Below are 13,672 nucleotides of genomic sequence, written 5' to 3' on the forward strand. Positions count from 1 at the left end.
AGTACCATATATGGTAGTATTACGATGGTAACATTACCTTATATGGTTATATACACAACTGAACCATATAAAAGAGATATCAGTAGACTATTAAACTGTTTAATGGACGCGGGGTTGTTTTTACTAAACTGCTGTAGACCTTATTGGTCGCAGAATTGTTTGTGTTTGTTATTTTATTTATTTTAATTTGATCAGTGATCACGTTATATGGGCTGTGTATAATATTTTCATAGTATTAGCACTGGTATTTCATGTCCGTTAATATATTCTCTTTTGCTCAATGAGTTGTACATTTCGGCCCAGACGCGGGTACATTAGAGATAGATAATTGTATCGTGTTTAATGTTTATTGAGAGTTTTAAACCATCGTTTATCTTTTCCTTATCTTCTCCTTCCCATCACTATATCAGTATAGTAATTTGTTGAGGTCGTCTCTATCGGAAGAAACCAGCACCATTACTACTAAAACATTGACAGCCCCTCCTATCTATTATTACCATTCTGTCTCCTTCTGAACCTTAAAACCTATAATACTTTGAAGGAACTTGTTGGTCTTAATTGTCAGTCTAACCAGAGGAGATGGAGTACTCAAGATTGTCTCCTCCAGAAGAGGCATGTTCCTTGCTTCCTCCTGATAAAGCATGCTCCTTGTTCCTTCCAACCATTCAGCTCGACTACTGCCCGGTGAGAGTTTTACGATCTGATTCTTTTGTAAAAATAATACCGTCTTCTTTTTGTGAAGTGTAGTTAGGATTTATTATTTATATAGCCCATTGCACTTTCAATTTCTCGTCTTACGTTTTCCCCCCGTTTAAATTTGTGTTAGGTGAGTTTTAAAGCTTTAACAGTATATACAATGAAAATAGCCTTATACACTTAGAGTTGTCGTTTACGGAAGATATTCCAATCTTGGAAGCAGTTGAATTAATAGGGCCTGTAATGGTATCGTGGATCAAATTAATTCATCCATTGACAAACTGGATCGTGCTAGATCAAACCGTTATTCTTTTCTACGATCACGACTTTGGAATTAAAACAAGCTTCTAGATCTAATGCGATTAACATCATAATCACCGCTCATCCATCCCCCTTTTTGGAGAATGTCCATGTCTCACTTAAACGCTGACGAACAATTCTTTGTGGCTAATTTTTAACCGGTCGTTTCATCTCGCCAGTACGCAGCAAGCGCCGTTTATCTACAAAGTAATTGCAAGAACAGCAAATGTCTGCCTCCGTCACGCGTGACTGGTTTAGAATGTTCTACTGCATCATGATATCAATAATTGACGATTAACTCGTCTGCACCAATTTAAATTATGGGAAAATTTTTGGTAAGCTTAGTCAGCTGGTGTGCGGGGATCAGGCAAAAATTAGTTTTTGCGATCAGCAAACAATTTAGTCTACTGCAGAAATCTGAGAGACACTGTTATTTACGCATGGCAAAAAAGAAATCAGCAAACAAATCAGCTGGTAAAACTGAAAGCCACACGGATATTACAGAGGTGAAGATGAAATGCTACACTCTCCCCAGCAGTGACCCCGCCCAGAACCTAGCACAATACCTTTACCACCACCAGCTGCTGCTCCACAATACCTGTTTTCAAGTTCTATTTTAGTCAACTGTAGTTTGTGTCAAATTGCGTTCATTACAGCTGTAAGAGCATCTTTCCTAATGACGAGGCCCCTGTTTAACTTCTGACTTGTCCGATTAATTAATAAATCGTTTTTACTTCACACGAAAAAACGAGGACACGCCTAGCTTGGCTTATTGTTAAACTGTCTGTTTTTTATCGGTTTGCCAGAAACTTTTACTTACGTTGTTATGCTACTGGTCGTTAGGAATTTATCATTAATTTATTATTTAGTTATTGTATAATTATCATTTAGTTATTGTTTAGTCATTATTTAGTTATTATTAAGTGACAAACAAAATAAAGACACGACTCGTTCTTACTTTATTTGGTCTTTCTGTATTTTATGAGTACGTCCTACTTTCATCAACTTGAGAATAATTTATCATTTGAAGAGTAACAGAGTATAGTAAGTAATAATTGTGAGATTATTATGAGTTAATTGTTGAGGGTAGGAAATGGAGGGTCGTTATTTCAGTTCTCAACGTAATGTGTCTAGCAACTATAATAAACGATGATTTTGGTCGGAAACTTCTACCATTTTTTAGCCTTCTTTGAGCTGTGGACAAATATGTTTTGGACAAATGTTTTGCCAAGCCACTATCGTGAGATTTTTGAAATGTTAAAATTAGAGCCAACAGTTTGCATTATCCGCAGCTGGTCGATACAATAAACTTGTTCCAAAGTTGACTGAAACCCGTCGGGAATTGATTATCTACCTACATCGCTTGTTAGTCTTTTCATCTGAAGACAAGCTAAAAGTACGGTCTATGGCTTCCCTTGGTAACTGGCTGGTCTCGACATGAACCTGCAAAAAGCAGCCTAACCGGTTTAAGCTTGACCAAATGGTCGTCAGCAGCACTTGCATGCCATTGTCTTGGGACCACGTTCAAATCTGTTGCGGATATGAGATCTGATCCATGGTGGAGGAATACAGGCGTTTAGTGACTGGTAACAAGCAGTTTCATTATAACAATCTACTAGATCGAGGGGGAGAAGAGAACTTCTCTTTCGGAATTAGTCCTTAATTCTTATCATCTTACCATGGTGAGATACCACAGTTGCCATAGTTACCACAGTTACCACAGTTACCTCAGTTACCTCAGTTACCACAGTTACCACAGTTACCACAGTTACCACAGTTACCACAGTTACCACAGTTACCACAGTTACCACAGTTACCACAGTTACCACAGTTACCACAGTTACCACAGTTACCACAGTTACCACAATTACCACAGTTACCACAGTTACCACAGTTACCACAGTTACCACAATTACCACAGTTACCTCAGTTACCACAGTTACCACAGTTACCACAGTTACCGAAGTTACCACAGTTACCACAATTACCACAGTTACCACAGTTACCACAGTTACCACATTTACCTCAGTTACCACAGTTACCACAGTAATCATAGTGAGACTGCGAATCTGCATTATACTCTTGTTAAATTATAGACCCGTCTGCTATGTTGAAATGTTTCTGCTTGTGTTTACCTGATGTTTTTAGAGCGGGTTTTACATTCTAAATGATAATTAATTTAGGATACAACTGGGTTCGCTATTCACGTCAACCTTGATCCACAAACAAGGATACATTCTTTGTAAGCCCTAACTATCAAATCCTTGTGGCAAGTCTGAGGCTAGACTTCATGAAAATATGTGGCCTAAAAACATCAGTTAAAAGGTTAAAGGGCGTTTCGTGAAGTAGACAGGTTTTTGTCCGTCTAGCATAAGAAGCTCTTGTAAAGAACGGGACCACCTACAGTTTTATTTAGCTGCAAAAGTGCTGATTTCCTAATTTGTATCTGCTAGGAGCGTTGCAGTCCCATTCCGTATCTTCTATATCTTACAAATACAATTCATCTTTGATACAAAAATGTCGTACAGAAATTCTTGCTTTAATTCGTCCTGGGCTAAGAATAGCTGTGCCAATTAACTTATTTGGATTCCTTTCTTGTATCTGAACAGGTACACGAAAGGTCAAAGCAGTACTGACCAAGTTTTAACATTTATATTCCGCATTCTTGTGACTGCTCTAAAATAACTGTTGTTAAGGACACGTTCATTTGAGTTTGAGGATATTGATAACCTTATTAAAAGACACGGTATTGTTAACTTTGCCACACTTTAAAATTATATCAACCTTTGTTGGTTAGGATAATCGTCTCATTTTCTAGGCAAACTCTGTCACATAACAATATCAGGTATAAGATATCGCCTAAAAATACAATATGTTGTTATAAAGACTATTGCCAAGGTAGTATTGTTTCCATGGTAGTACTGTTTCCATGGTATAGCTTTAATCTTAATGCTATAAAGACTAACTCTCCCTCTGTTTGGTTCTCATCTAGTGACAACATGATAGACTAACAACAACATCAACCCTTCTGATACATGAATTTCACCTGTTAAACTGAGAATATTGGGATCACCAAAACCATGGGTAACAGTAAATGGAAGAAAGTGGCAGATGCCAGTCTACCCCGACCCTCTGCATCTCGTGGTATCATGGAGATTATCCTGCAGTCTTATCAGATTAACATGGTTTGCAGAGCGCTTGCGGAGGGTCCCAGCTCTATTACCGCATGTAATGATTCTCTACAGATTCGCTATAGTTTTAGTTATGTTTTTATTATATAACTGTTGCTATAAGGTCATGGTGGTTGGTAGGTTAACGCAGCCAAAAGTTTCATACAAAGCAGAGGCTGGTTATGAGGTTATGCATGTTTGATTACAGTGTTGTTGATTGTTTCTTAAACTTCTCTTATCTTTCTTGTTCTTAATATGAGTCCAAATATTAAATGATTTATTTTCTTAGTTTCAACAAATCTTACATAAAGTTTAAAACGTGTGGCGATAGCTGGAATACTCCAAGGCGATTGGCAGAATGGAACAATCCCGACCCACCTTAAGTGGGAAGCTTAGGTGGGAAGTTTAGGTGGGAAGTTTAGGTGGGACTTTGGATCACATCACTCTTAACTTAGAAGTTCACTTTATGGCTGAGTTCAGTGTCCGAGCGTTTAGGTGGGAAGTTTAAGTGGGACTCTTAGAGGATCGTGTGATTGGTCCGTGAATATTGTCAAGGACAGATTGTGGTGATAATCACTTCACTTCGCCCGTCATTAAATCACACTATGGTATAAATACCGTTAAGATCATCATTTTCATCCTACCCCGCAACCACAATCTATCAACATGCCTTTCCAACCACCTAGACTTGGACTTCACTTTGAGATAATGATCCTAGCAGCAACCGAAGACAGTTCCAGATCGTTCCTGATGACCAAACAGATTCTAAAACCCACCCAGAACTGTGATGCCTGCAACAGTCCCATGGTTCTCTCACCTTGTGCAGCCTCCAAATCAGCAGATCTCTACATTTGGAAGTGCGGACGCCCCTGCAAGAAGACAAAGAACAGATCCGGAAGTTTCCTGAGTGGATCCAACCTACCATTCCAGCACTTCTTGCTCCTGATCTACTACTTCTCATCACCTAAACTTCTAAATTAAGAGTGATGTGATCCAAAGTCCCACCTAAGCTTCCCACCTAAACTTCCCACCTAAACTTCCCACCTAAACTTCCCACCTAAACTTCCCACCTAAGCTTCCCGCTTAAGGTGGGTCGGGATTGTTCCATTCTGCCAGGCGATTAATAGCTAACACTGATATAACCACAACCATGTATAATCAATCAACCGATTGTCCTTCGCGGTACCGCGCAGAGAATTTTCACTTAAAAGTTGGCAATAAATAAGGTTTCAATGAATCCCTGTATGCTCTGATGGTAGTTGGTACCCAGTGTGAAACCTCACAATTTTAGATTTCTGATTCAAGAACCTGTGAAGGTTTAATTATACTCATATAGCGTGATACAAAACTAAATTAGTATCAGTAAGAAGTATACGAGAAATCAGATTCCTGCACGTTGGAAGACTTCTCATGAACTTCCCGTTTTAAGCCGTACTTAGAGAGACTGCACTTTAAATTGACAATGACCATTTTAATTTTATCTGATCGTTTCACGTTTGACAGGCTTCAAGCTTCATAGAGGAACGCAGGAGCTTAGAATATTCGTGTTGAAGTGAGCCACTGATTTTAAGATAAATGAGCCATACAATAAGCTATAATAAGGTATGTGTCAACTATCAAGGTCTTTTATTCCTCTAGAGGATAGAGGATAAAACTTTATAGCTTCATTTGAAGATGTAGGGTTTCTATTTTCTATGATCCTTATTTCAAAGTATACGATAAATTACTCAAAAATCAACTTTTAGAAAAAATTGTAACCTTTACTTTGTCTACAGTTTATAAACAAGTAAGGGAAGTATACGAGGTATAATGTATATCAATAATCAGGAGAGCTGTACAAGTTTTATCCGGTTATCACGATGATGTTCATCATGGATGTCGGTAGAGTGTTTCGATCGTTCCGTATCTTCTATCTTTGCATTTCGCTGCAGGGATGTTTTTATATTTTTAAACATAAATTCAGTCTTGTAAGGAAACTTGAGTCAAAGAACAGCTAATAAAGGGATGTAGACATGACAGTAAATTTTAGATCATTTAAAGATGTAAGCTAATGTGAATGATTGAATTCACTAGTAAGCAAATGACAATCGTCAGCAAATACTCAAATAATGACGAACGATATAGATTGATCGAGAAGGTTGTGTGTTATATTTTGATACTGATAGATATCGAGCAAGGCAAGCAATATCTGAATAAGTTTGGGTTCTCATTAGTTTCCAAGAGATCATGAGCGACTGAAGCCATGGCCCTGGTAACGGTTGCCATGGTAGTATTGTTGCCATCTTATCACGTGGATAAACAAGGAACGCCTCTTATCAGCGTATTAATCCAGCTTATAAAAGTCACGTGATATTAATACTGTGCTCTGATTGGTTGGTTTGTGTCACGTGATGTGAATACTGTGCTCTGATTGGTTAGTTTGTGTCACGTGGTTTGAATACTGTCCTGTTATAGGATAGTTAGCGAGTTAGTAGTTACTGTAAGCAGCGTTGGGCTCATGGAAGAGATTGGTCGCTTATTCTTTGTCTCTATCAGTGTCTTGTTGAGTACATTTCCATTGCACCGGTGTAGATTTTCCACCGGCCTCTTGTCTAATTAATCAAGCTTACATTTTTTTAAACCTATAATTTGCGCCCTATAACAGTCGACTGTTCTCGTTGATCTGCCACAGACTCGGCCCAATTCCCACCATGCGGAGGGTATGTGAAACGTGCGGCCGTGTGAGAGCCTGGCAGAGTCTGAAAGGACGGCCAGGAAGTAGGAATGGTTTCTACTCGGGCAGGGTCCGGCAGAGTCTGCCAAACTTACCCAACATGCAGCAAAGCTGGGTATGTTTGTGGTTTTTATTCAATACTCGTAAGTTGCAAATCATTAATCCTATTAAATTGAAAACAAAACTTTTATTTACCACAGTATAATCAATGCATATTACGTATGCTTTATTTATAAATAAATTCAAAATTCTAAGTTCAACCATATATGTTTGTTGTTTTATTCAATGCTTGTCAGTAGTATCCGGATCGAACATTGTTTATTAGTTAGTTTTCTGATGTAAATTTCTAATGATTATGTGTGCATGTGTATTTTTTCCTTGGTCACAATACATGAAATACAGAAAAATACACGTGAATACTGCACTGGTAAGTAGCAAATCATTGATTCTATTAAGTTGACTGTACATGAATCATGGTCTCCCCTCTTGGGAAGATGTCGTATGAGGAAAGTTGTAAGTGCCCCAACTGTACAAATCACAGATACTGATACATTATTATATTAGTGCACTTCAACACAATGTTCCGGCTATTGGCACGTGACCAAATTTAGACTAGCACGTGACCAAATTTTGGGTTGGTATTTGCACATGACCAGACAACATTATCACAGGTTCATGGTCTCATAAATAAGTCCCTCGTCTGTCTCTAATAAATATTGCCACCACTATAATCGTTTGATTGAGTTAGCTATCTAGGGCGGAAAGTATCTTCGTTAATCTAATATTAACTTTAACATATTCAAATTTATTTTATCAAAATTGTAAATATTCGGTAAATTTTCGATCGTTTTAAGAATATGTGTTTACATTTTTTGCTCAAACTTTGCTGTCGACCGCAAAATTACAGTGTTTGAACTAAAAAAAAGCGTACCCATTTACCTTGTTATGTAGTGTTAACCTTTGCCAAGGGATGGCCATGCATTGAAAGTATTGACCGTGTAGTGTTATGATCTGATTGGTTGGTATCGTATAATAATCCATAGCCCAGCGTGGAACAGAAAACTAAGTTTCCTTGGCGGTATCCTAAACAAAGGATGTTTGATGATTGTTTTATTGATGATACTTTATAATTATTAATAAATATATGTTTTGAATAAGTTTATAATTGTATAAGATGGTAATAGGTTTATGGTTGGTATGTAGCTGGTATGCATTTGGTATGTAGTTGGTATGTAGTTGGTATGTAATAGGTATGTAGTCTTGTCTGTTGATAGAATTCATTAGCAGAAACTTTAAAGCTTCAACACGATTGTTTTGGTGCAATACGACAATTTGAACGTCCTATCCATTTTCTTCGAAAAATAATCCTTCTTTAATTTACCTGCCTCCTATCTGTGTCAGGGTGTCGCCGTGGAAGTTCAGTTTCCCAAATTCAAACAAAATGTTCCTGATCATAGATCTGTATATTGACAGATGTGTTTTCTTAATAGTACGCTTTGTCAGACTTTTCAGAAAGGTGTTGCACCTATGCTAAAAGTTATTTATCTTTTTTAATCCGAAGCCCACGTGACACGTGCTTATAACATGCTAATATATTGTAATAATAATACCCACGTATGGTTGAATATTCTTCTAGGACCCCCCTGACAGATAATAGTAACATACTGTAAAACATCAAATTCTAACACCATTTTATTCATAACACAAGTTTTATTTAATTTGTTATTTTTAAAAAGTGCTGACGCGCCGTCAAATCTCCCCAATCAATCTATCAATCGATCAGAAATATTGTTACTAGGATCAGTCCAGAATACTGTGCTCTGATTGGTTGGCTTGTGTAACGTGGTGTGAATACTGTGCTCTGATTGGTCAGCACTAAGCTCACCAATCAATTAATCAATCAAATATACTGTTACTAGGATCAGTCCAGCTTTCTCATCGATTCAAAGAATTCTTTTAAACTGTTTAAATATTTGAAACATCCAAATTTTAAACCCGTTGATAAATGCAAATGGGAAAGTTTGACCAACACATTAACTCGCTAGCTATTCTAAGTAGCCATTTACAAACTTCACCCATAACCGTGTAGTATTGCAACCCTTTCTCCACCAAGAGTCGTCTAAATGGAGGGAACCTCCTCGACATCACTCTCTGACCCAGGCCTCCTCAACCACTCCAGCACCCTAGACGATCTCCTCCTCACTACAGATCAGCCCATCTCTCAGCTACCTCCCCTGAAGAAGAGCTCCAGTTTAAAGGCGTTATGTGGAAGTGAGGACAAGAGGAGATGGGAGTCTTGTAGGCTGGTTACTCTGATCACTGATATAGAGCGAGCTCAGCTGAAAGCTCTGTCAAAGGTAGAGGAGGGGTAGTTTAGTGTTTCCAACCAATGAGAGGGGGCTTTAGGGTAGACGTTCGGGTTAGGTTTAGGGACTTTATAACGGATTCTAACTCTAACGTTAACCTTAAAGTTTACCCTTAGTGGCTGGGCTTATTAGACACTGCCATGAACCAGCCAGAAGTTGTTTCTTAAAATATAATTTTTCCTGACTTCAGTAGGTGTAAGGGCTTTACTCCATTGCTTAATGCTTATAATTATATAAATATATGTCAACTAATTAAGCCCCGTTTTATGTAACTTAACCTAATTCCCCTCTTGCACTCGTGCAAGGCAATTTCTATTTTTTGCATTATCGCAAATAGTGTTAAGGTAAACTGCTGTGGTACAGCAAACTTTACCATTTTAATGATAATTGAGGACATTAGTTTCACTAGCAAAGTGAAAGGGGTAGTCGTGTTCTTCATCAGTTAATTAAAGAGTATTTGAGAGAATTTCATCAAGATATCTAACTGGGTTTTCCATTGCTATTTATGGGGAAATGGTCGTGCGTTTAATTACCATTCTGCAATGAGATGGTACCTACTAAAGCTTGGTGGTTTTTAAAAGTTTGCTACATTTTGTGTGAATACCTGGATTGAGCTACTTTATGTAAAAAAGCACTTTATGTTGTGGAAAGCATTTTGTTGATTGTTGCTCATTTCCAGATAGCATGGACTTGCATATAACTTTCATCGTTTTGGGCTTTAAAGTAATTTGTATAATAAGGTCCTGTCTTTAATTAAAACATCAATGATTTACATTTCTATAGCATTAACACTTAATCTTTTTCAGAAACTACAACAGGATTTTGTGAACGACATCCGAGGAGCAGGTAATTATAATAACAATTAAATTAATAAGTTAATTAATTAAGATTCTATCTATTTCCTTACTAAAATGAATGGTTTTTAACGGTTTTATTCTATTTTCCCGGGTAAGTAAGCGCGCGGTAACACAAATCCATTCCACGAGTCTGTTAAAAAAATTCAGCCACAAAACCAATGAACCAATATTAATAAAAGTTGTGGTAATTCTTATCGGTCAAAGCTAATATGATATCGAATTTCTGAAGATGTAGATGCGGTGTCCGGAGAACATTCGAGTCTCGAGAGTAGATATTGTCGGGGAACATTCAAACATTCGAGAGTAGATATTGTCGGGGAACATTCGAACATTCGAGAGTAGATATTGTCGGGGAACATTCGAACATTCGAGAGTAGATATTGTCGGGGAACATTCGAACATTCGAGAGTAGATAGTGATTTAGCAGGCTCATTAAAGTGCTGACTCAGTCACCAGTCTAACCAGCACCGGATAACCACTACTCAGCTTGATTATATTATGTGAATATCATGTGTGAATATTATTCATACGTTCTTCAACTGTTTATATTCCTACCCAGGGAGGCTGAGATGATTTATTACCGCTGCAACACACTATGTTTGGAGATTCATGCTTTCAAAATGCATCTTACTCCTGTTACAACCTTTGAATATCTTAAAAACCAACTTGTCCTTAATCTTGTATCCAACAACAAAGTAACTGGGGATAGTCAATATCAAGCCAGGAGGCAGATCAACCCGAGAGGTAGAAATGAACCGGAACACACTTGCTGTGATTACAGGAAAACCGACTGTACAGTATCATGCATTAAAGTTTCGGCCTATCACTTGCTTACTGTATCGGCGTATTATATTAGTATCTTAGAGTGGAACGAGTTAGAATTGGCGGTTGAGGTCTCTGATAATAATAATAAAGGGCCTCGCAGTATTTCTACTCGAAACGCTACGAACTTTGAAAATATTTTTCTAAATGTATTTTTGACTGTTCAATTTTATCAAAAGTGGCCTGGTAATGATTAATGAATAGATTGATTTGTACGTGTATTTTGATTGGTAGAACTTAATGAAAACTTCTAAAAAACTGCCAATTCTAAATTGGTACATTATAATAGTATTGCATATTCGCTCAATCAGTTCTTTCAAGTTATTCCTTAAGTTTCCAATGCAGCCCTTATCCTTGATGGTCTGCTAAACACCATACCTCATATCTAGAAACATCATGGTGAACTAATTTAGTATTGGCTTCTAGTTCAGCAGTTCTACTGCTCTATCACTGCCCACCAGCGTTTCATGCTTGCTGTTATATACCTATAAGTATAGTGTAAATTCTACACAATCTTCAAGACTGTTAAAGTGATTTGATTGTTATTCCTCCAGTAAAAAGTCGGCCTTATTAAGTTTCATCTCAGCCGCTGTGTGTACTTTTGACCTTAATTGTTCTTATTTGTGGTTCAAAACCTGCATATCTCAATTAATTTCACCTTAGATTTCTGTGAAGAGGTCTCAAACAATATGGTGAAGCTAAGTTACGTCATGTGTGATTTAACTTAAAAGCAAATCTCAAAGTTCGTTCCCACTGAATCGCTCTTACTAAATCGCTAGCGCACATCTAAAAAAATTGTGAAAAGTATTTAGGTGTATAAAAGTGACATCTTTTGATGTTTTTTAAACACTGATTCCGAATCACCCCCATGACATGGACATACGGTAAGAACGCTTCCCCGAGGAGTTCCGGACAAACAACTATTTTGGTCATGTGATATGATAGTGAAACACAAATTCGATTGTGTAGGCTTAGGGTTGTGGTTAGAGTTCTGGTTAAGGTCATGGTTTATAGCTTCAGAGTTAGGGTTGTGGTTAGAGTTTTGGTTAAGGTCATGTTTTATAGCTTCAGAGTTATGGTTGTGGTTATAGTTCTGGTTAAGGTTATGGTTTATAGCTTCAGAGTTAGGGTTGTGGTTAGAGTTCTGGTTAAGGTTATGGTTTATAGCTTCAGAGTTAGGGTTGTGGTTAGAGTTCTGGTTAAGGTCATGGTTTATAGCTTCAGAGTTAGGGTTGTGGTTAGAGTTCTGGTTAAGGTTATGGTTTATAGCTTCAGAGTTATAGTTGGGGTTATAGTTCTGGTTAAGGTTATGGTTTATAGCTTCAGAGTTAGGGTTGTGGTTAGAATTCTAGTTAAGGTTATGGTTTATAGCTTCAGAGTTATGGTTGTGGTTAGAGTTCTGGTTAAGGTTATGGTTTATAGCTTCAGAGTTATAGTTGTGGTTAGAGTTCTGGTTAAGGTTATGGTTTATAGCTTCAGAGTTATGGTTGTGGTTAGAGTTCTGGTTAAGGTTATGGTTTATAGCTTCAGAGTTAGGGTTGTGGTTATAGTTCTGGTTAAGGTCATGGTTTATAGCTTCAGAGTTAGGGTTGTGGTTAGAGTTCTGGTTAAGGTTATGGTTTATAGCTTCAGAGTTATAGTTGGGGTTATAGTTCTGGTTAAGGTTATGGTTTATAGCTTCAGAGTTAGGGTTGTGGTTAGAATTCTGGTTAAGGTTATGGTTTATAGCTTCAGAGTTATGGTTGTGGTTAGAGTTCTGGTTAAGGTTATGGTTTATAGCTTCAGAGTTATAGTTGGGGTTAGAGTTCTGGTTAAGGTTATGGTTTATAGCTTCAGAGTTATAGTTGTGGTAGGAGTTCTGGTTAAGGTTATGGTTTATAGCTTCAGAGTTATAGTTGGGGTTATCTAAAACCGTTTTGTTCGGCTGCAAAACCGTAAAAAAGCAAGTCACGTGACCATTTTGGGGGAGCGAAATAATAAAACCGCTCAAGGAGGTTATGGTGAAGTGATGATACGTCATGTGTGATTTAACTTAAATCAGAGCCATCCTCTAGCTCTGTTTATCATCAACAGCTCCATTAATCAGCCCAGATTGAAGTTTATAAGTTGTAGTGCATCTAAACGAACAGGTCTGATTGGCTGGACTGCTATCACGTGACCTGTTTTACTGGTAACATGACCAGTGTTTCTCTAAATCATATGAATTCGACTGGTACAAGGAGCTGTAAGTCATCCCGAGCAAGGAGTTTATAGGTTGTAGGTAGTGAGGAAGCAGCCTGATATATCACAGATTAATATGGACCCTCACATTCTACTGACAAGCTCTCTTTTGTTCGGTGGTTTTAACGTTTTTATTCATCAGCTATAAACGGTGGTTGACGTCCCCTGCTATAACTGGTGTAGGCTTTATAAATGGTTTAAACGTATGGTTCCCGCCTTTTGTTGACTAATTTGTAGCACTGTAGTCCAGTAATGATATTAAACATGCACACCCTTACAAAGTATTCTGAAAATAAATCCTTTGTGGCTATCCTATTTTTAGCTTTTTGTATTAGGGACCGTTCACATATAAAGTAATCCAGATCCCCTCCGAAAAAAACTATTCACCCCAGAGTTGAGAAATATTTTGACAACCAAAGTTTTTTGCGTTTAAAAATTGCGGTTAGTTTTGCAATAGTTCGATACGATATTTGGCAAAAATTAGCCACGGACGGTTGGCTACCTTTATATTTTAAACTACAGCTAATC

The 13,672-nt window shown here is 37.6% G+C and overlaps 1 protein-coding gene across 4 annotated transcripts in view; it reads left to right on the plus strand.

Annotated features, from left to right (window-relative positions):
• The window catches only part of LOC134820823 (NADPH oxidase 5-like), a 58,011-nt gene that overhangs the window by 23,418 nt on the left and 20,921 nt on the right, over window positions 1-13,672 (plus strand). For 2 of the 4 annotated variants that reach the window (XM_063831454.1, XM_063831455.1), the window contains exons 1-2: window positions 4,017-4,181; window positions 10,052-10,091. In XM_063831454.1, the coding sequence (XP_063687524.1) occupies window positions 4,077-4,181; window positions 10,052-10,091 (145 nt within the window). In that variant the 5' untranslated portion in view covers window positions 4,017-4,076. Of the gene's footprint in view, window positions 1-4,016; window positions 4,182-10,051; window positions 10,092-13,672 lie in introns of those variants that run through there. The other 2 variants (XM_063831457.1, XM_063831458.1) reach the window with 1 other exon arrangement.

This window comes from Bolinopsis microptera, chromosome 9 (genome assembly GCF_026151205.1).
Source record: "Bolinopsis microptera isolate Bmic1 chromosome 9, MBARI_Bmic_1.0, whole genome shotgun sequence".
Taxonomy (NCBI): Eukaryota; Metazoa; Ctenophora; class Tentaculata; order Lobata; family Bolinopsidae; genus Bolinopsis; species Bolinopsis microptera.